General features: G+C 44.8%; 1 protein-coding gene across 6 annotated transcripts in view; it reads left to right on the top strand.

Moving 5' to 3' along the window:
• The window catches only part of col15a1b (collagen, type XV, alpha 1b), a 53,184-nt gene that overhangs the window by 6,173 nt on the left and 22,872 nt on the right, over positions 1 to 24,139 (top strand). For 2 of the 6 annotated variants that reach the window (XM_035799890.2, XM_035799893.2), the window contains exons 1-2: positions 14,608 to 15,274; positions 23,589 to 24,139. The exon at positions 23,589 to 24,139 is cut by the window's right edge and continues 3 nt beyond it. In XM_035799890.2, the coding sequence (XP_035655783.1) occupies positions 14,965 to 15,274; positions 23,589 to 24,139 (861 nt within the window). In that variant the 5' untranslated portion in view covers positions 14,608 to 14,964. Of the gene's footprint in view, positions 1 to 14,606; positions 15,275 to 23,588 lie in introns of those variants that run through there. The other 4 variants (XM_035799892.2, XM_035799891.2, XM_035799894.2 and 1 more) reach the window with 4 other exon arrangements.

Consider the following 24,139-nt stretch of genomic DNA (forward strand, 5'->3'; position numbering starts at 1 on the left):
CTCCACTTCTTGGAAAGGGTCCCAGTAGGCTCCATTTACAGTATATTGCCATGAAGAACAGAATTGTGTTTAAAGACCAACTGTAAAAGTTGTCACTGAGCTATAATGTAACGGTTAGCTTTAGTTTTGAGGAGAAAAGCCACTCAATGGAAAGTTATTTTCCTTTTTGGGACGTTGACGTGAATACAATATTTTCCATGTGCTCAAAATGTGTTCTTTTGTAGACGTGAGGTTTCCTCCTTGGTTACATCTGTTGAAAAGGCTAGTAAGTACAATCCTCATCTAAAGATGATCCACATTTGAATGTGAAGGCAATCTTGTGTCTGCCTTAGAAAACTGTAAGTGACATGAGTTCATACGAGAATCTTATCTGATTACAATCATAGAACAATCTTAGAGGGAAATGTGTTTTTAGACAAAGCTTTAAATTCACTAGAATTCATTAAAATCATGTCCAATGAGGAGGAGGTCAAATGAAGGGGAACATACAGTATAGTGTTCCTGGAGGCTCCATGGGGGCACTCAGCACTCTCCCTCTCTCTCTCTCTCTCTCTCTCTCTCTCTGTCTGTCTGTCTGTTGTCTGTCTGTCTGTCTGTCTGTCTGTCTGTCTGTCTGTCTGTCTGTCTCTGTCTGTCTGTCTGTCTGTCTGTCTCTCTCTCTCTCTCTCTCTGTCTCTGTCTCTCTCTCTCTGTCTCTTACTGTCTCTCTCTCTCTGTCTGTCTGTCTGTCTGTCTCTGTCTCTCTCTCTCTCTCTCTCTCTCTGTCTGTCTCTTACTGTCTCTGTCTCTCTCTCTCTGTCTGTCTCTCTCTCTCTCTCTCTCTCTCTCTCTCTCTCTCTCTCTCTCTCTCTCTCTCTCTCTCTCTCTCTCTCTCTCTGTCTCTCTGTCTCTCTCTCTCTCTGTCTGTCTCTCTCTCTCTCTCTCTCTCTCTCTCTCTCTCTCTCTCTCTCTCTCTCTCTCTCTGCTGCTCCGTCCTGTAAAGTTGTGGAAACATGCCCAGTGAAAGGGAACCCTGGCCATTATGCAGCTGTGTTGGGGACGACCTGACACAGATTTATAGAGAGATTACACTGGCATGGAGAATGAATGACTAGATGTACCTCCTGTCAACACCTCACATTTAGGCTGTAACATCCCAAATGGCACCCTATTCCCTTTATAGTGCACTACTTTTGACTAGGAGAGTGTTATTCCTGCTGGGTCTCTCATCTGTGAACTCTTGCTCTGATTGGTCTGCTTGGATTTGTGTTTGTGCTGCATAGATCACCTATTGTTAGATTATAGCAGCATCTCACCACCTCATCAAAGTGCTGTCTCATGAGAACCATTGAATGAACTAGACCAGGTGACACATTTAACATCCCAGGTGTTCAAACTCTACACGGTTCTCGATGTTAGGTAGAGGTTAACCAAACGTAGCATGTGTAAAATAAATTAAAAACTGTCAGGGGAGGTTCTCTTCTGCACTGTTCAACCAATCCAGGAGCAGGAGTTAAGATGTCACCTGGTTAATGTTAAAAAGCAGAAGTCGTGTCAGAGGCTCTCTTTCCATTTCCCCTGAAAACGTGAACATCCGGTTGTTGGGGACTCTACAGAGGCTAGTTAGAGGTGAACATGAGCTCAAAATGAACTTGTAAGATCATAAATGCTGCTGGCATATGGGTATATTTACACCAAATGAATCCAGTCTTCTCCTGTGAGACCATAATTAGAGGAGAGTGTGACTGTGGGGCTACAAATCATTGAGATACCAGTCGACACTAGACAGTGATGATCACAGTGACAGTTCATAGTTTGAGGGCACGTTACCTAGTTATCTCACTTGTACATCTGACCTCTTTTACTCCTGTACATTTGACCCTCTTTCACTCCCTACAAAGGGAGATTTATCAATGAACTCTGCTTGTGCTGAATCACTGCTCAGTCACTGTAACAAATCTGTCTCAGTCTGAACCATAATCTAAAGGTGTTTGTTTTACTGGACTGTTTTCCTGTGTGGACATAATGTTGCCACATTCTGTTAGGACGTGATGCCACCAGTGCAGTATGATTTCCGATTGGTTGAGTGAGTCAGTGAAATGGCTAAATAGTCTTTATAGAGCGGACTGAAAGACAAAACCAGACCCAGAGGCATTGTGTTCTTTTTACCTGCCAAAGTATGTGTGTGTGTGTCTGTGTGTGTGCGCATGCATTTGTGTACTTTTTGTTTTTGGAAAGGGCTTTCTTGTCTGAACCCTGATACACTGCTAAATCTTCTGTCCTGTTGTGTTGGCAGACCCAGAGAGATGGCGCAGGCCCTCCTCTGTCTGACCCAAATAAGCATGAGTGGCAGACCACACAATGCATCTCAACAGGTCTCTCTGCCCAGCCATTCCTACTAATTGTGGGAACAGCGCTGCAGCAGAAACGTCCCTAGTGAACTGTACTGTACACCCAGATGTTATTAGGAATCTAGTTCTTAAACTATTTATTGCATTAATGGTAATGTAGTACTTTAGCTAGCCTGACCTCCCACTCACCTTTACCCCAGGTTAGAAGGTATTCATTTAGAATTAGGTAAATAAACTAACCTGATGCTCATTACCCAGCAAGACAGGTGATGTTTCAGAAAATGTTCATGTTAATTACACTGATCTTTAAAGGTGTGCCCTTAAGGCTGACCCTGAGCTCTGTTTGTTATTGCTTCCAATGAGGGCACGAACTGAAATATGGCCGTGTTAGCCCTTGTAGTGCTACTGTACTGTAGACCAGTGTTCAGGTCAGCCCAGCCTCTCTATACAGCCTGTGATAGCCCAAATGTAAATAGTTACACCGAAGCACAGGAAGACATGGCCATGAATGAACTATTCTCAACTGAAACATGATGCAGAGGTGTTTAAGAGATGAATAGGACTGGGGGGCATTTAAATGCAATCACTTAGATTGTAGACAGGAAATGAGAAAATGAGAGGGTGGTCTCATAAAAGTTGTGGTCTAATGTGTCTATTTTTGTCTGTGTTTAAGAATGCCACGATTTGATGTTATGCTTGGAAGACCAAAAAGTGGCACTATTTACAGTTGAAAGTGGCACTATTTACAGTTGAAAGTGGCACTATTTACAGTTGAAAGTGGCACTATTTACAGTTGAAAGTGGCATGAAACATTTCAGAATGTCAGTACTAACAGTACTCTGTGAACATCCTGAAACCAAGAAAATGTCAGCTACTAGCACCTGACATCTCACTCCAGTGAGAATGGGATCTGAGGATTTACACTTGTGCTCAAGAGATTAGAAGTTTCAAGATTTTTCAGGCTGAGAAGTTGTGTTTAGGTAGTGGCTTACAGCTGGGCCAACAAGAGGACTGGCCACAGAAGTGTCTCCTAGCCAACCTTCACAAATGTCCATAGACAAGAAACCTTGTGATATTCATATAATAGAATGTGTTGATTGGAGATTCAATAGAATTCTCCCATTCAAACCCGTGTAAAATCCCACATATTTGGGGCGTTTGAGCTAGTTCAAACAATGACACAATTGACAATGGGAGTGAACCTACAAGGCCACCAGGGACCAAATAAGCTCATAAAGGGTAGATCAACCATGAGAGACCACTTGTCTATAGGACTTACCACATTGACTCGCCTATGCAGCTCTCCCAATTATCTGGGGCACGCATTACCCAATGGAAAAACCACATCAATGAGCACATGGCCCTCCTCTGTCCCCTACTACGCTTGTCTTCAGGCGATGGTGGGCTTGAGGTGAGGGTGGGGATAAGCGTAAGGTCGGGAGACACTTGAAACAATACAAAACTGAGTCTACTGTATTTCAGTGGGCCAGATGTCAAGATTGACCAAGGCTTAGCCCCGCATGCCAGGCTTAGTATTGTCAGAGGACACACAGCTGTTGAAAGAGACTTTGACATTCAAGAGTTAATTGAAGTTAATACTAAAACGTTGCTGGAATGTTTCATGCCTGAAACCCCACCTCTTTAAGGAATACCTAGGATAGGATAAGTAATCCTTCTCACCCCCCTTTAAGATTTAGATGCACTATTGTAAAGTGACTGTTCTACTGGATGTCATAAGGTGAATGCACCAATTTGTAAGTCGCTCTGGATAAGAGCGTCTGCTAAATGACTTAAATGTAAATGTATTATTCAATCTGTGGACATTAGTGTACACATCGTACAACTGAAGGATTCCTGATCAATATCACATTTTATTGGTCACATACACATGGTTAGCAGATGTTAATGCGAGTGTAGCGAAATGCTTGTGCTTCGAGTTCCGACCGTGTAGTAATATCTAGCAAGTAATGTAACAATTTCACAACAACTACCTTATACACACAAGTGTAAAGGAATGAATAAGAATATGTACATATAAATATATGGATGAGCGATGGCCGAATGGCAAGATGCAGTAGATGGTATAGAGTACAGTACATACAGTGCCTTGCGAAAGTATTCGGCCCCCTTGAACTTTGCGACCTTTTGCCACATTTCAGGCTTCAAACATAAAGATATAAAACTGTATTTTTTTGTGAAGAATCAACAACAAGTGGGACACAATCATGAAGTGGAACGACATTTATTGGATATTTCAAACTTTTTTAACAAATCAAAAACTGAAAAATTGGGTGTGCAAAAGTATTCAGCCCCCTTAAGTTAATACTTTGTAGCGCCACCTTTTGCTGCGATTACAGCTGTAAGTCGCTTGGGGTATGTCTCTATCAGTTTTGCACATCGAGAGACTGACATTTTTTCCCATTCCTCCTTGCAAAACAGCTCGAGCTCAGTGAGGTTGGATGGAGAGTATTTGTGAACAGCAGTTTTCAGTTCTTTCCACAGATTCTCGATTGGATTCAGGTCTGGACTTTGACTTGGCCATTTGAACACCTGGATATGTTTATTTTTGAACCATTCCATTGTAGATTTTGCTTTATGTTTTGAATCATTGTCTTGTTGGAAGACAAATCTCCGTCCCAGTCTCAGGTCTTTTGCAGACTCCATCAGGTTTTCTTCCAGAATGGTCCTGTATTTGGCTCCATCCATCTTCCCATCAATTTTAACCATCTTCCCTGTCCCTGCTGAAGAAAAGCAGGCCCAAACCATGATGCTGCCACCACCATGTTTGACAGTGGGGATGGTGTGTTCAGGGTGATGAGCTGTGTTGCTTTTACGCCAAACATAACGTTTTGCATTGTTGCCAAAAAGTTCAATTTTGGTTTCATCTGACCAGAGCACCTTCTTCCACATGTTTGGTGTGTCTCCCAGGTGGCTTGTGGCAAACTTTAAACAATACTTTTTATGGATATCTTTAAGAAATGGCTTTCTTCTTGTCACTCTTCCATAAAGGCCAGATTTGTGCAATATACGACTGATTGTTGTCCTATGGACAGAGTCTCCCACCTCAGCTGTAGATCTCTGCAGTTCATCCAGAGTGATCATGGGCCTCTTGGCTGCATCACTGATCAGTCTTCTCCTTGTATGAGCTGAAAGTTTAGAGGGACGGCCAGGTCTTGGTAGATTTGCAGTGGTCTGATACTCCTTCCATTTCAATATTATCGCTTGCACAGTGCTCCTTGGGATGTTTAAAGCTTGGGAAATCTTTTTGTATCCAAATCCGGCTTTAAACTTCTTCACAACAGTATCTCGGACCTGCCTGGTGTGTTCCTTGTTCTTCATGATGCTCTCTGCGCTTTTAACGGACCTCAGACTATCACAGTGCAGGTGCATTTATACGGAGACTTGATTACACACAGGTGGATTGTATTTATCATCATTAGTCATTTAGGTCAACATTGGATCATTCAGAGATCCTCACTGAACTTCTGGAGAGAGTTTGCTGCACTGAAAGTAAAGGGGCTGAATAATTTTGCACGCCCAATTTTTCAGTTTTTGATTTGTTAAAAAAGTTTGAAATATCCAATAAATGTCGTTCCACTTCATGATTGTGTCCCACTTGTTGTTGATTTTTCACAAAAAAATACAGTTTTATATCTTTATGTTTGAAGCCTGAAATGTGGCAAAAGGTCGCAAAGTTCAAGGGGGCCGAATACTTTCGCAAGGCACTGTACATATGAGATGAATAATGTAGAGTATGTAAACATTATATAAAGTGGCATTGTTTAAAGTGACCAGTGAAACATTTATTACATCTAATTTTTAATTATTAAAGTGGCTAGAGGTTTGAGTCAGTATGTTGGCAGCAGCCAGTCAATGTTAGGGATGGCTGTTTAACAGTCTGATGGTCTTGAGATATAAGCTGTTTTTTAGTCTCTCAGTCCCAGCTTTGATGCACCTGTACTGACCTCACCTTCTGGATGATAGCGGGGTGAACATGCCATGGCTCGGTTGGTTGTTGTCCTTGATGATCTTTATGGCCTTCCTGTGACATCGGGTGCTGTAGGTGTCCTGGAGGGCAGGTAGTTTGCCCCCGGTGATGCGTTGTGCAGACCGCACTACCCTCTGGAGAGCCTTATGGTTGTGGGCAGAGCAGTTACCGTACCAGGCGGTGATACAGCAGGACAGGATGCTCTCGATTGTGCATCCGTAAAGGTTTGTGAGTGTTTTCGGTGACAAGCCACATTTCTTCAGCCTCTTGAGGTTGAAGAGGCACTGTTGCACCTTCTTCACCACGCTGTCTGTGTGGGTGGACCATTTCAGTTTGTCCGTGATGTGTATGCCGAGGAACTTAAAACGTTCCACCTTCTCCACTACTGTCCCGTCGATGTGGGTAGGGGGGTGCTCCCTCTGCTGTTTCCTGAAGTCCACGATCATCTCCTTCATTTTGTTGACGTTGAGTGTGAGGTTATTTTCCTGACACCACACTCCGAGGGCCCTCACCTCCTCCCCGTAGGCTGTCTCGTTGTTGTTGGTAATCAAGCCTACCACTGTAGTGTTATCTGCAAACTTGACGATTGAGTTGGAGGTGTTCATGTGTTATGTGCTCTGATAACTTCCAAAATAACTTGCATTTAACATAGGTTTATATTATTGACCTCACTGTAATGCATTTAATACAAGTCATTCCACTCAATCAGCCAATGCCAGACACTGTGTATCTTCTTTACTCGATTACCAATGGCTGCAGGCCTACATGGCTGTCACAGCACACAGCCACACGTTTTAGGCCACTGTCTGTATCTGAGGAGAGGAGAATGTCTGAGGTAATTCTCCTCTCATGACTTTCATTAAAGCTAATAGAATTGGCTGGACGACCTGCCCTGAACGTCACAACCACTTTGGTCATAAGAGACCCTCTCTGTACTCACTCTGTGGAGAGCTGTGTCGCTTTATCCACTAAGTTCACTCAAGGTTATCTAGAGCCAAAGCCAAACTCTGGATTCATGGCATAGAGGCATATCCTCAAAAACAAGGCGCCTTTAGGATATTTTAATTTGCTGCTGAGCCACGTTACTGCTCTTCACAGTTGTGACAGTCGTTAAGCCGAAAGTGCAAAGTACTTTTCTGTATACGTTACCCACTGTCAACTGAAGACCTGTAAGTAAGCTGTTCGATTAGTGAACATACTCACCCAAGGACATTAATTGTCTGTCAGTAACATCAACATCAGGTTTAGTCTATTGCTACACTCAATCTGCACTCTGTGGTTTACACAAAATGGCAGGGTCACCACCCAGGCTTAGGTGATGAAGAGTATTTTGGAAATACAGTTTTGTATCTCAACCTCATAGGTTGATGTCTCACAAGGGTCAGATATTGCTGTGCCTTAATAATCCTTTTTTGGCTTTTCATTCTTTCTCTGAGGACATTCTAGAACAGGCATTCTTATTGTGAGGTCAGCTTTCTGGCCACCCCCAGGTTAGGTAACAACACACCCACTCACAGGCTCTATCTTCTCTCTGTTTTGGGGCTTTTCCCACCATACTTAGTCTGTCTCCTGGGACCTCTCCTCTCTTCCCAGCCCAGGTTAACTGTGATTGATCCCTGAGTGACAATAGAGGAGCTCCCTAGTTCTAAAATAATTGATTGAAAATGCATTCACTCTCTCCTCCCCCCTTTTCAGCTCTGACCTGCAGGTGGTCACTGTGTCTTTAGCTGGGTGTTGGTTGGGGAGACAGGAGGTGTCTTCAGCTCTAGCATTCTTTACATTCTCTGGATTTCACCTTCCCTGAGGGAGGCAGTCTGCATCACAATAAGGATGGGCAGGCCTTAGTCCTACCTAATCACAAACAAAGCCTATGTCAAAACCCCCTAGGACTGGTTTACACACATGGGGTGGTAGGTAGCCTAGTGCAACAGAGCATTGGGCCAGTAACTGAAAGGCTGCTGGTTCGAATCCCTGAGCCGACTGGGGGGGAAATCTGCCGATGTACCCTTGAGCAAGGCAGTTAACCATGTAAATCGCTCTACTTCCACTTTTAATCCAACCCCACATACATAGGTTTTGGCGAGGTGAACTGCCGCACTAGGAGTTGTTGTAGGGGTTAAGCGCCTTGCTCAAGGGCAGGACTTTGGCATCTAGGATTTGGGGATTTTTTCCTATTGCTGTTTTCCTAGCAATAGGAAAACATACCTGCAATCGAGGCTGCATTGAGTTGGATCGCTAGGAGGCGAGGGAACTTATGTATCTATGTGTGGAGGGAGAGTATAAAGGTGAAATCTTTTATTATTACCTGTCCGAGAGTGGAGAACAGTCACACACTGTCTACCTCTCCACTGGTCTCCACCCCTAGCTCTTATATCTAGACAGGGATTGGGATTTTATGTTCCTCTGACACAATAAAATACATTGGCTACCGTATGGACATCCTACATACTCTGTCCTCAAAGTGGATTGGTCCAACTGTAAATTCAAAGGAATGTTTTATGCTTTTTATGTCAAGTTGGCATTTTGTCCATAGTAACGCCCTTTTATTTGAATGTCATTGAGATTTGATGTAGTTTTATTAAAGATATTGGCCAGCCCTCAGATAAAATTTAGGCTGAACTGAATGTAAACAGTGCATTCGGAAAGTATTCAGACCCATTGACTTTTTCCACATTTTGTTACTTTATTCAGCTGCGCTTCCCTTTGTAGTCTGTAATAGTTTGCAAACCCTGCCACATGCGACGAGCAACGGAGCCGGTGTAGTACGATTCAATCTTGTCCCGAAGCCACTCATGCGTAGTCTTGGCTGTGTGCTTAGGGTCGTTGTCCTGATGGAAGGTGAACCTTTGCCCCAGTCTGAGAACCTGCTCCAGAGCACTCAGGACTTCATCAAGGATCTCTCTGTACTTTCATCTTTCCCTCAATCCTGACTAGTCTCCCAGTCCCTGCCGCTGGAAAACATTCCCAACAGCATGATGCTGCCACCACCATGCTTCACTGTAGGGATGGTGCCAGGTTTCCTCCGGACTTGACGCTTGGCATTCAGGCCAAAGAGTTTAATCTTGGTTTCATCAGACCAGATGATCTTGTTTCTCATGGTACGAGAGTCCTTTAGGTGCCTTTTGGCAAACTTCAAGCGGGCTGTCCAGCCTTACTGAGGAGTGGCTACCTTAGTATTTAAAAAAGGGATTTCTGTTTTTTATTTATGATACATTTGCAAAATATTCTAAAGACCTGTTTTCACTTTCTCATTATGGGGTATTGTGTGTAGATTGACGAGGAAATGTTTTTACTAAATCCATTTTAGCATAAGGCTGTAACGTGACTGACTAAATCACCCCAATAAATCCAGACTGAAATAGAGGCCGGTGGGCCCAAGTGTCTGACTAAATCACCCCAATAAATACAGACTGAACTAGAGGCCGGTGGACCCACGTGTCTGACTAAATCACCCCAATAAATACAGACTGAACTAGAGGCCGGTGGGCCCAAGTGTCTGACTAAATCATCCCAATAAATACAGACTGAACTAGAGGCCGGTGGGCCCAAGTGTCTGACTAAATCACCCCAATAAATACAGACTGAACTAGAGGCCGGTGGGCCCACGTGTCTGACTAAATCACCCCAATAAATCCAGACTGAAATAGAGGCCGGTGGGCCCACGTGTCTGACTAAATCACCCCAATAAATACAGACTGAACTAGAGGCCGGTGGGCCCACGTGTCTGACTAAATCACCCCAATAAATACAGACTGAACTAGAGGCCGGTGGGCCCACGTGTCTGACTAAATCACCCCAATAAATACAGACTGAACTAGAGGCCGGTGGGCCCACGTGTCTGACTAAATCACCCCAATAAATACAGACTGAACTAGAGGCCGGTGGGCCCACGTGTCTGACTAAATCACCCCAATAAATACAGACTGAACTAGAGGCCGGTGGGCCCACGTGTCTGACTAAATCACCCCAATAAATCCAGACTGAACTAGAGGCCGGTGGGCCCAAGTGTCTGACTAAATCACCCCAATAAATCCAGACTGAACTAGAGGCCGGTGGGCCCACGTGTCTGACTAAATCACCCCAATAAATACAGACTGAACTAGAGGCCGGTGGGCCCACGTGTCTGACTAAATCACCCCAATAAATACAGACTGAACTAGAGGCCGGTGGGCCCAAGTGTCTGACTAAATCACCCCAATAAATACAGACTGAACTAGAGGCCGGTGGGCCCAAGTGTCTGACTAAATCACCCCAATAAATACAGACTGAACTAGAGGCCGGTGGGCCCAAGTGTCTGACTAAATCACCCCAATAAATACAGACTGAACTAGAGGCCGGTGGGCCCACGTGTCTGACTAAATCACCCCAATAAATACAGACTGAACTAGAGGCCGGTGGGCCCAAGTGTCTGACTAAATCATCCCAATAAATACAGACTGAACTAGAGGCCGGTGGACCCACGTGTCTGACTAAATCACCCCAATAAATACAGACTGAACTAGAGGCCGGTGGGCCCAAGTGTCTGACTAAATCACCCCAATAAATACAGACTGAACTAGAGGCCGGTGGACCCACGTGTCTGACTAAATCACCCCAATAAATACAGACTGAACTAGAGGCCGGTGGGCCCACGTGTCTGACTAAATCACCCCAATAAATACAGACTGAACTAGAGGCCGGTGGGCCCAAGTGTCTGACTAAATCACCCCAATAAATACAGACTGAACTAGAGGCCGGTGGGCCCACGTGTCTGACTAAATCACCCCAATAAATACAGACTGAACTAGAGGCCGGTGGGCCCACGTGTCTGACTAAATCACCCCAATAAATACAGACTGAACTAGAGGCCGGTGGGCCCAAGTGTCTGACTAAATCACCCCAATAAATACAGACTGAACTAGAGGCCGGTGGGCCCACGTGTCTGACTAAATCACCCCAATAAATACAGACTGAACTAGAGGCCGGTGGGCCCAAGTGTCTGACTAAATCACCCCAATAAATACAGACTGAACTAGAGGCCGGTGGGCCCAAGTGTCTGACTAAATCACCCCAATAAATACAGACTGAACTAGAGGCCGGTGGGCCCACGTGTCTGACTAAATCACCCCAATAAATACAGACTGAACTAGAGGCCGGTGGGCCCAAGTGTCTGACTAAATCACCCCAATAAATACAGACTGAACTAGAGGCCGGTGGGCCCAAGTGTCTGACTAAATCACCCCAATAAATACAGACTGAAATAGAGGCCGGTGGGCCCACGTGTCTGACTAAATCACCCCAATAAATACAGACTGAAGTAGAGGCCGGTGGGCCCACGTGTCTGACTAAATCACCCCAATAAATCCAGACTGAACTAGAGGCCGGTGGGCCCACGTGTCTGACTAAATCACCCCAATAAATACAGACTGAACTAGAGGCCGGTGGGCCCACGTGTCTGACTAAATCACCCCAATAAATACAGACTGAAATAGAGGCCGGTGGGCCCAAGTGTCTGACTAAATCACCCCAATAAATCCAGACTGAACTAGAGGCCGGTGGGCCCACGTGTCTGACTAAATCACCCCAATTAAACCAGACTGCTTTTGATCTGCTGCCCATAGTAATGATACAATATTTGAGGGGCTCTTGATGAGAAAGCTTCCCAGTGATGGTGATTTAATGTGGCGAAGCTCTGTTTTTCTTCACCCGTGAAGCCTCCTTTGCTTTGCTAAATGATTAGTGAGAACTGACCTCTTGTCAAGGTTGGCTGTCAGGTTGGCTCTTCTCTTTAGTGAGACCTGACCCCTACTGACATCACATTGGTCAATCTAAAGTGGCAGAGACTGCTGTGATTAGCTGTGGGTTGTATATCTGTATCCCAAATTCCACCCTATTCCTTGTGTAGTGCATACAGTTGACCAGGGCTTTGGTTAAAAGTAGTGTACTATAGAGGGAATAGGGTGCCATGTGGGATTCAAGGGACGCAGACTGTGTATACAAGGCTGTTTTCTTAAGGGAATAAAGTTCTGTCTGTGATTCTAGATGTGACCACATGGTGGAGCTAGAGGACCACTGTGTGTGTAGTTGTTTTAGACTTCTCAGCGTAAACACTGAATTTACGACTGTGCTGTAAGCTATAGGCAGTCCCAGTTGGTGTTCATGTAATATTAAGGAATTCCCCTTGACCACGCCCACAAATTGGGGAAAACCAACATTCTTTCCTATTGACCCCCACTGTAAAAGAGGCAACATCGTCGTTGATTTTTTTTGTTATACAGAAATAACAAAACGTAGAAAACACAGCTATGGTGTTGTTCAATGTACATGTAGACAGGTGAAAAATCCCGACCTACGGTTGGAAATGCTCCAACGTAGAGAAATAGAGCCTGCAAGAAGAGCCCTGTGGCTTCGGGCTATTTAATAATAATAATATATGCCATTTAGCAGACGCTTTTATCCAAAGCGACTTACAGTCATGTGTGCATACATTCTACGTATGGGTGGTGTTGGAGAGGAAAAGGGGCATAAGGGAAGCCAAACAATATAACTGTTCTTTAAGTAGTGAGAACGTAAGGGAGCAGGCAATGTTGAGCAGGCAATACATCAGTCCTCATTGTTCATTGCAATGGGCATTTAAACCACATTGGGCCAAAGCTCTTCTATACATGTGATGAAGTTGCAGGTGTTACTATATTACTATATTACTATATTACTATATTGTCAAAGGTGTGCTTGTGTGCTGTTTCCCTTTGGAAAATTACAGTCTCATCTCTGTGTGAATAGATTCACAACATGCTTCAGCTGATGGCTCGTGACAATGAACCAATTAATGGATGTCGTGGGGGCATTGAAGTGAGACTGAGGTTAGTGGTTACCTTCCCTGGCCTCCTAGCCCCCTTCCCCCCTGGCCCCTAGTCCCCCTGGGTAAGACTGGAATTAGTGAGGGGTGCAACATGGATCCCCAAAACACCCTTACATAAAATACTACCACCAGGGGGCAGGCAAACCAGGGCTTCCTTTCTTCCTCTCTGCTTTTCTCCAGATTACAGTAAATCCATCATCTGGTCCATTTAGCAAACATCCAGTCCCTCATTAGCACCACGGTAGCACCAGTGTCCAGTCTCTTTAGTATGGAGTCCATCCATAGCACCTCTGTGGATTGCTGTCAAATGATAAAGCACTGTCTATTCCAAGTCCTGGTTGAAATATCCAAACATGCACATCACAGTAACAGTTAGTATTCAATGGATGATTGTGTATAGGTAATCTTACTGTGCATTTTAATGGGTACCGTTACTGTTAATGACGCAATATCTGAACAGTGTGTTCCTCTGTTACATATAAATGATTGGCTCATCCTCCTCTGTGTGTGTGTGTGTGTGTGTGTGTGTGTGTGTGTGTGTGTGTGTGTGTGTGTGTGTGTGCGTGCGTGCGTGCGTGCGTGCGTGCGTGCGTGCGTGCGTGCGTGCGTGCGTGCGTGCGTTTGTTTGTTTGTTTGTGCGCACGCTGCTGGCAGGGCTGTCAGGACCTGTCCCTAGGCCCCATCCTCATCCCCTCAACACACAACACCAGAGCCATGAGTACTGAGTAGCGGAAGAGGCTTCTCTTTGTCACTATGCCTGCCTGCCTGTCTGCCCAGCCCCTCTGATCACTGAACTGTGCAGGCTTGGCACAAACCCACCTCCTCTCCTCCGTGCCTTGTTTCTCCTCCCCTCTTTTGTCACAGTCCAGCTTTACACTCTCCCATGTAAAATCAGTGCCCATGGCCCCTCAAAGTCAGACAGCTACTGATTGGCAGATTCCTGGCCCTGTACTATTTGCCCTGAGCATTTCTGTCAATCATTTAAAAAACTGTGGAGATGTACCTCTACACCTGTACTTCTATTGAGTTTATTAATGGACATGAATGCAACTGACTGAGGATAGGTAATATGTTAAATGCCAAATGTTGTAGAAACCGTTAATGTTCAATTGAATTATTTGTTCGTTTGTGGTGCCTTTTTTACAGAATACTTTTGAGATCTTGTAGTCCTGATTTCTGTCCCTGGGGGATTGAAAAATGTGTGCAGTGCTCACCATGTCCTTATAAGCATGAAATATCTCTTCCAGGAGCCTAGCCAATGTCGCAGTGCCCATTATTGAACATTCTTCCAACTGACCACCATTTGTTTTGTAAGCAAAGACCAGTGATAGACAGTTCCTTCATGTTCAGTAAGCTGTAGTAGAGTTGGTGATAGTGGTATACGGAGGGGGATAGCATTACTCAAGAGGGCTGTGGCTTACATGCTCTTAACACACCCACTGTGATGCGAGCCGGACATAGTGTAGAGCTACTGCTGTGCTGGATGTATAGTAGAGCTGCTGCGCCGCCTGTGAAATACCTAAGTCTGCATGGTGCTGAGGGGGTCTGGAGCAGGGGTCACTGATAGACACTGAGCAGAGCAGAGGAGGACCAGGAAGGGAGAGCGAGAGGAGAGAGAGAGAGCGAGAGGAGAGAGTGGCTCACAAACACACACACAAAGAGAAAGAAAGAAAGAGAGAGCATAAAGTGAGAGAGTTAACATAGATAGAAGCAGGGAAGAGAGGGGAGGCTACGAGCTGAACTGTTCTGCTGAGAACATACATCTTGTTGAAGTTTTGAGTCAGTACTTGGAGCATCAGGACAGGATGGCTCTCCTGCGTCTTTACAGTCTGCTGCTGCTCATGGCTCCTGTTCATGGCCAGTGGTGGAGTGCTTTATTGGGGAAAGCACAGGAGATGACCACACAGCCCCTCACCACCAGCCCCACAACCACTCAGGTATTGTGGACCACAGAAGGGACAGAGGTGGGCCAGGTGGGGACTCAGACGGAGGTCTTCACCACTGCACCTGTTCAGAGTACCCCACTACAGAGTATACAGGAGCCTGCTGGTGATGGAACCACAGAGATCAAGCCCAAGGCTAAGAAAATATCTCTGAAAATGTGGAAGAGTCGTGGTGAGTTAGTCTGGAGTATGCTGGGTGATGTAGTTGTTTCAGTTTTATTTCCGTGGGGGGATTCTGTCCAAAAAGTTGTCTTTATGTTGTGGTTAAATAACAATCAGTTCTGTTACTGGTTCTGTACATTAGTGTTTGCAATTTCAATGAAACCAATGCAGTAACGATTTAGCATAATGCTCATAATGCTCTGAAAACTCTTTCCTGAAGGAATCTGAAGACACTGACACGTGGCAGCTATGGATCTGTGGACTCATGGCGGTTCATTATTTTTGTTAAAGTAGTCTCAAACTGATACTTGTAGTGGGATCATGACAGGGATTAGTTAGTGTGTTCCCCCACAGCTTGAGTGCGGCTACGCTTTTTTAGCTTGTCTAATTGAGGCTGTGCGTTGTCGAGGGTAGTAGGCTTGTGGTTTCCTGCTAACCCCTTGGTTTCCAATGTTAATCCCTATCACATGATATTATAATAATAGGATTAGGGCCAGGGGCCTTCCTGGAACCTGGAGAAATTGGGGTCTGAGCGTGAGCATTGTTTCAGAGCCTCCCGCTGGGCAGGGCTGGGTTGTGGGGTGAGAGAAAGAGGGAAGTGGGGGACAGAAGGTTGAGGGATGGGAGGGCTGGGATACGGGGTCCGGAGTTATGTGTACCACAGGATGATGGTTCCGCTGGGTTGTGGGGTGAGAGAAAGAGGGAAGTGGGGGACAGACGGTTGAGGGATGGGAGGGCTGGGATACGGGGTCCGGAGTTATGTGTACCACAGGATGATGGTTCCGTTGGGTTGTGGGGTGAGAGAAAGAGGGAAGTGGGGGACAGATGGTTGAGGGATGGGAGGGCTGGGATACGGGGTACGGAGTTATGTGTACCACAGGATGATGGTTCCGCTGGGTTGTGGGGTGAGAGAGAGAGGGGGAATCAGGGACGAATGGGTGAGGGTTGGGAGGGAGGACTGAGATCAAGAGGCTGGAGATGAGAGGAGAGGAGAGATACAAAATGTTTATCATTGAGATAGATGGTGCACCAGTTATAGTGTAAATCACCAGACCACGACGGACCCTCCACCTCCAAATCGCTCTCACATTGCAATGTATTGCCCTGGCCACATCTGCAGTCCTCATACCTCCTTGCAGCATGTCTAAGGCATCCTAAGTTGTCCTAGGTTTTCATAACTGTGACCTTAATTGCCTACCGTCTGTAAGCTGTTAGTGTCTTAACGACCATTCCACAGGTGCATGTTCATTCATTGTTTATGGTTCATTGAACAAGCATGGGAAATAGTGTTTAAACCCTTTACAATGAAGATCTATGAAGTTATTTGTATTTTTTACAAACCTTCTTTGAAAGACAGGGTCCTGAAAAAGGGACATTTGTTTTTTTGCTGAGTTTATATGTCTGATGTCTTAACTGACTAGAAGAATTGGGCGCTAAATGATCGTCCAGTAGACTCTTAAGTAAATCACAAGTCAAAGAGGACAAGCTCTCTCAGAACAAAATGTGTTGTTCGCATTTATAGTAAAAACATGAGCTTCATGATGAAGGCTCTCATGTCTATTCTTCTGTCTGAGCTGTACTGTAGCTGTGATGCCCTGACAGCTTTTATCCACCATGGTAATGTACAACAGCTGTCTGTCGCTCCAGCCTCCATAAACAGTAGCTCTGCTCACAGATATCCGCTCACTCAGTATGACAAGCTACTTAAAGAACTTTACACAGGTTCACACCCTTCACCTGTATGTTATTAGCATTACTATGTTGATATACTAAGGCAGGGTCCTCATTGAGGACATTGGATGTGCATGTTTCGACCAAATGTTATACATGAAATTCTAATGGATCTCTTTCTCTCTCTCTCTCTGATCCCACTTATAGATTGGCTTGTCTGTGGCAGTCTGGGTTGTGTGACTCAGTCAGTGTTTGTGTGAGGCTGCATATTGTGGGAGGCATTCATTCCGAGTAGAGGATGTTCAAACACTACGACCCTCCTCCCTAATTGTCATGTCTTTTTCCACTTCGCTAATTTGATGAATTACAGACCCAATCAGAGGCCCTGTCTAGCCTAGTGGCAGAGATCTGAGGTCCACTGATGTGTAGAGGAGGGTTAATACTTGACAAGACTGAGGTGAAACTAACGGCCAAGAGGTTACCTCAGTGGAATGTTGGGGTGAGAGTGGTCGTCACGGGAGACGAGCTCCATGTGGGAGGGAATGGAGAGAATGTGATCGATCTTTCTCCACTAAGCACTCTCCCTACGCCACGATGATAAGCCCCCCAACGCCAATGAAAGGCTTTTCACCTAGTGTCTGGAGTTATTTGGGGGGAATTAGGGTCTGAAGAGGGGAAGGGGAAGAAGAGGGAGAGCAATGATCCATAGGTGAATGTCTAACTCATTAGGGGTTTGTTACTGTCAGTGATGGGGATAGATTCATTTGTGAAAGAACTATAGACCATGGATACATCAGTTACCGCAAGATGAGATATTCTCTACATCTGTGCTTATGCTTTGTGTTCTCATGCAAACAATGATGTCATAGTGATTGTGATGATAGTCAGGTGATAGCACAGAAGTACATCTGCTAACGGATTAGTTACATCGGAGGAGATCCATAAATGTTCAGTGGTGAAATGGCATATCTTTATGACGTATGGTGACATATCTTGACGAGAGCATTGGATGTTATCGTTGTACAGTTATGCAATGCTGAAATTAGAAATGTTGCTGATATCCATAATAGTACCGTACCCTTTTGTCATGACGTTGGCCTGGGGGAAGGTTTATAACAGTGATAAATACCTCTTCCCCCCTTTTTCCTCTCCCTACCCTACTGAGGTTACATTTGCAAAACCCTTGGTTAACATAGAGATTCTGGGTACATCAGAAGGTGGGGGGGAAATGAACTATATTCTGTTAATCTGACCAATTGAACATATGCGGTGGTACTTAATGAATATGATGTCAGTTCGGTTGTCATCTGAGACATTCTCATCAATGATAATATGACATCAACTCTACAGTGAAAAGTCTACACATCAGAGTTATCGGATTCACATAGAATTGTTGTTCAATTTAAATGTTTGAATATTAAATTATTTGTGATGGGATGAAATGTGATTTTAGCTTCTAAAATGTGAGAATTGGGTTTTCAAAAGGTTAGGGCTCTGCTCAATCAGTGGCCTGCTCCTGTGAAGAGTCATGGATTATAAAACTTTTCAGACACACCCTTCTCGCTCCACTATATAAAGCCTTGACGAAAATGTACCTCCTGTTTCGAGGATGTGAGGACGACGGTCCGATGTCAGAATGGTTCAGATAATAACTACAGAACGAAGCCAACATCAGCGTGAGCTTTGGTTGCGAATGGTATGAACTTTGAACTCTTATTCACTACAGAAGTGATACCTCCTAGCCGTTGAGTTAGCAACAGCAGCTGCAAACAAGGGTTAGGAAGGAACAGACAGAGTATCCCGTCTATCACACATTGACGTTACTACAACGTATCCAATTCACACAAGAGACATTCTTCAAAAGACAAAGGACTCGGTTTGGCAACACGGCCTTCCATCTACCACCAACCTACCGAAGCGCAGCTCAGAGTAAATATTTATTGCATTTTCCTTTTTTAAATGGGCGGTAATCTAGAATGCATGAAATACTGTATTTACGATAGCACAGCTTCTTCCTTTGGTCCTCAGTCTTCCCGCTCTTTCACTCAAACCCAGCCCTTTTCTTTTGTGTAACCAGCTGTCATATCTTTTCAACCCGCTAGGGACGTTTTCCTTCATGACGAAATTTGTAATCAAGGTATAATTAATTCTGTGTATATGTAATTCTGTGTCATTAGTTAGGTATTTAGTAAATAAATAATTAACCCCAATTTTGTATTGCTGATTCAACTTGTTAGCCAGGGTTGGTGAAGATAACCAAGAATTTACAACTTTCAGATGAGACTGAATTAAGGTGACGATTAATATTGACTGCTACTGATGTAAAATATTACTAGGTCTTTAAGAGTTTATTCGGAAGATAACAGCTCTATAAATATTATTTTGTGGTGCCCCGACTCTCTAGTTAATTACATTTACATGATTAGCTCCATCAGGTAATATTAATTACGGATAAATTATTTTATAGAATAGCATGTCATATCACTTAATCCGGCATAGCCAAAGACACAACACTTTAAATCCTTACATATATATCCAAGATGGCGTAGCAGTCAGACGTCTTTGTCTCGTCCCATGTATATATCTTTTTATATATTTTTCTTCGCATTCTTTTTAATACTTTTTCCTAAACCTCAACTTCAAAATACTCTCCTGCAACCCGCCTCACATAATGAGGTATGGATCTGTTTTTTTTCCTAAAGTATTTCTATTTACCTCAACTGTAGCTAGCTAACTAGCTACCAGCTAGCCTCTCCCTAATATCAATATGCCTTGTCCATTACTGTCCTGGTTAGTGATTACTGTCTTATTTCACTGTAGAGCCTCTATATTTCTTAACCAACCATGTTGTTCCACCTCCCAAATATACGATGACATCACCTGGTATAAACGTCTCTAGAGACTATATCTCTCTCTTCATTACTCAATGTCTAGGTTTACCTCCAATGTACTCTCTTCCTACGATACCTTTGTCTGTACATTATGCCTTGAATATACGCTATCGTGCCCAGAAACCTGCTCCCTTTACTCTCTGTTCCGAACATGCTAGACGGACAGTTCTTATAGCCTTTAGCCGTACCCTTATCCTACTTCTCCTCTGCTCCTCTGGTGATGTAGAGGTTAATTCAGAACCTGCAGTGCCTAGCTCCACTCCTACTCCCCAGGTGCTCTCATTTGTTGACTTCTGTAACCGTAAAAGCCTTGGTTTCATGCATGTTAACATTAGAAGCCTACTCCCTAAGTTTTCTTTATTCACTGCTTTAGCACACTCTGCCAACCCAAAATGTCCTAGCCGTGTCTGAATCCTGGTTTAGGAAAACCACCAAAAACCCTGAAATTTCCATCCCTAACTATAACATTTTCTGGCAAGATAGAACTGCCAAAGGGGGCGGCGTTGCAATCTACTGCAGAGATAGCCTGCAGTAGTTCTATCTTACTATCCAGGTCTGGTCAAAAACAATTCAAGCTTCTACTTCAAAAAATGCACCTTTCCAGAAACATGTCTCTCACCGTTGCCGCTTGCTATATAGACCACCCTCTGCCCCCAGCTGTGCCCTGGACACCATATGTGAATTGATTACCCCCCATCTATCTTCTGGGCTTGTGCTGCTAGGTGACCTAAACTGGGACATGCTTAACACCCCGGCCATCCTACAATCTAAGCTTGATGCCCTCAATCTCACACAAATTATCAATGAATATGCAAGGTACAACCCCAAATCCATAAACACAGACACCCTCATAAATATCATCCTAACTAACTCTCCCTCCAAATACACCTCTGCTGTTTTCAACCAAGATCTCAGCGATCACTGCCTCATTGCCTGCGTCCGTAATGGGTCTGGGGGTCAAACGACCACCCCTCATCACTGTCAACCGCTCCCTAAAACACATCTGTGAACAGGCCTTTCTAATTGACCTGGCCGGGGTACCCTGGAATGACATTGACCTCATCCCGTCAGTAGAGGATGTCTGGTTATTCTTTAAAAGTGCCTTCCTCACCATCTTAAATAAGCATGCTCCATTCAAAAAATGTAGAACTAGGAATAGATATAGCCCTTGGTTCACTCCAGACCTGCCTGCCCTTGACCAGCACAAAAACATCCTGTGGCGTTCTGCATTAGCATCGAATAGCCCCTGTGATATGCAGCTTTTTAGGTAAGTTAGGAACCAATATACACAGCCAGTTAGGAAAGCTAAGGCTAGCTATTTCAAACAGAAATTTGCATCCTGTAGTACAAACTCAAAAAAGTTCTGGGACATTGTAAAGTCCATGGAAAATAAGAGCACCTCCTCCCAGCTGCCCACTGCACTGAGGCTAGGAAACACTGCCACTACCGGTAAATCCACAATAATTGAGAATTTCAACAAGCATTTTTCTACGGCTGGCCATGCTTTCCACCTGGCTACCCCTACCCCGATCAACAGCCCTGCGCTCCCCACAGCAACTCGCCCAAACCTCCCCAGCTTCTCCTTCACCCAAATCCAGATAGCTGATGTTCTGAAAGAGCTGCAAAATCTGGACCCCTATAAATCAGCCGGGCTAGACAATCTGGACCCTCTCTTTCTAAAATTATCTGCCAAATTGATTGCAACCCCTATTACTAGCCTGTTCAACCTCTCTTTTGTATCATCTGAGATTCCAATAGATTGGAAAGCTGCCGCGGTCATTTGTCTCCCCCTATTTAAAGGGGGAGACACTCTAGACCCAACTGCTACAGACCTATATCTATTCTACCCTGCCTTTCTAAGGTCTTTGAAAGCCAAGTTAACAAACAGATTGCCGACCATTTAGAATCTCACCGTACCTTCTCCGCTATGCAATCTGGCTTCAGAGCTGGTCATGGGTGCACCTCAGCCCCGCTCAAGGTCCTAAATTATATCATAACTGCCATCGATAAGAGGCAATACTGTGCAGCCGTATTCATCGACCTGGCTAAGGCTTTCGACTCTGTCAATTACAACACTCTTATTGGCAGACTCAACAGCCTTGGTTTCTCAAATGATTGCCTCGCTTGGTTCACCAACTACTTCTCCGATAGAGTATGTCAAATCGGAGGGCCTGTTGTCCGGACCTTTGGCAGTCTCTATGGGGGTGCCACAGGGTTCAATTCTCAGGCCGACTCGCTTCTCTGTATACATCAATGATGTTGCTCTCGCTGCTGGTGATTCTTTGATCCACCTCTACGCAGACGACACCATTCTGTATACCTCTGGCCCTTTGTTGGACACATTTAACTAACCTCCAGATGAGCTTCAATGCCATACAACTCTCCTTCCGTGGCATCCAACTGCTCATAAATGCAGGTAAAACTAAATGCATTCTCTTCAACCAATCGCTGCCCGCACCTGCCCGCCCGTCCAGCATCACTACTCTGGACGGTTCGGACTTAGAATATGTGGACAACTCCAAATACCTAGGTGTCTGGTTAGACTGTAAACTCTCCTTCCAGACTCATTAAACATCTCCAATCCAAAATTAAATCTAGAATCGGCTTCCTATTTCGCAACAAAGCATCCTTCACTCATGCTGCCAAACATACCCTCGTAAAACTGACTATCCTACCGATCCTCGACTTTGGCGATGTCATTTACAAAATAGCCTCCAACACTCTACTCAACAAATTGGATGCAGTCTATCACAGTGCCATCCATTTTGTCACCAAAGCCCCATATACTACCCACCACTGCGACCTGTATGATCTCGTTGGCTGGCCCTAGCTTCATATTCGTCGCCAAACCCACTGGCTCCAGGTCATCTATAAGTCTTTGCTTGGTAAAGCCCCACCTCATCTTAGCTCACTGGTCACCATAGCAGTACCCACCCGTAGCACGCGCACCAGCAGGTATATCTCACTGGTCACCCCCAAAGCCAATTCTTCCTTTGGCTGCCTCTCCTTCCAGTTCTCTGCTGCCAATGACTGGAAATAACTGCAAAAATCTATGCAGCTGGAGACTCTTACCTCCCTCACTAGCTTTAAGCCCCAGCTGTCAGAGCAGCTCACAGATCACTGCACCTGTACATAGCTCATCTGTAAATAGCCCATCCAATCTACCTCATCACAATACTGTATTTATATGTTGTATTATATGCTGTATTTATGTTGGCCAGGTCGCAGTTGCAAATGAGAACTTTTTCTCAACTAACCTACCTGGTTAAATAAAGGTGAAATAAAAGTAAATAAATTAATATAGAGTTTGAAATATTTAAATATAGAGTTTTCTATACAGCTTTAGGCTCATACTTTAGGCTCATACTGTGGAATAAATATCAGACCAAGGCGCAGCGGATGTTGAGTTTCACTTTATTATTAAATCATGAGGAACTTAGCAAAGACAAAAACAAATAAACAATAAACTAACAACGAACCGTGACTACAGAGATGCTACGTGCACGAACTCAAAACAATATCCCATAAACACAGGTGGGACACAGGTGGGAAAATCAGCTGCCTCTAATTGTGAATCATACAAATCACCAAAGTAGAAAATAAACTAGAACACTACATAGAAATAAATAAACTAGATCACCCCCAGTCACACCCTGACCCACATCACCATAGTGAAACAATGGCTCTCTATGGTCAGGGCGTGACACATACATGTTCATTTTGTTTAGATCTCATGAATATGTTGTTTCCTCCTCCTTACAGAGCGTGGCTCTACGGGACACCTAGACCTGACTGAGTTGATCGGAGTGCCACTCCCTCCCTCTGTCTCCTTCATCACCGGCTATGAGGGCTTCCCGGCCTACGGCTTCGGGCCTGACGCCAACATCGGACGTCTCACCAAGACCTTCATGCCCGATCCTTTCTTCAGGGACTTTGCCATCATTGTCACCATCAGGCCCAGCAGCAAACAGGGAGGGGTGCTGTTCGCCATCACTGATGCCCAGCAGAAGGTGGTGCAGCTGGGGTTGGCACTGACACCTGTGGAGGACGAGACCCAGAGGATTCAGCTGTACTACACCGAGGGGGGCGAGGAGTCCTCACACAGCCAACAGGTGGCGTCCTTCAAGTTGCCTGATATGAGGAATAAGTGGACGCGCTTCACTCTGTCGGTGCAGGACCAGGAGGTACGCCTCTATATGGACTGTGATGACTTCCAAGCAGAGACCTTCCACAGGAGCAGCCGCCAGCTCAGCTTTGAACCCAGCTCGGGCATCTTCGTGGGCAATGCTGGAGGAACTGGCCTGGAGAAGTTT

This window comes from Oncorhynchus keta, chromosome 23, assembly GCF_023373465.1.
Source record: "Oncorhynchus keta strain PuntledgeMale-10-30-2019 chromosome 23, Oket_V2, whole genome shotgun sequence".
Classification (NCBI taxonomy): domain Eukaryota; kingdom Metazoa; phylum Chordata; class Actinopteri; order Salmoniformes; family Salmonidae; genus Oncorhynchus; species Oncorhynchus keta.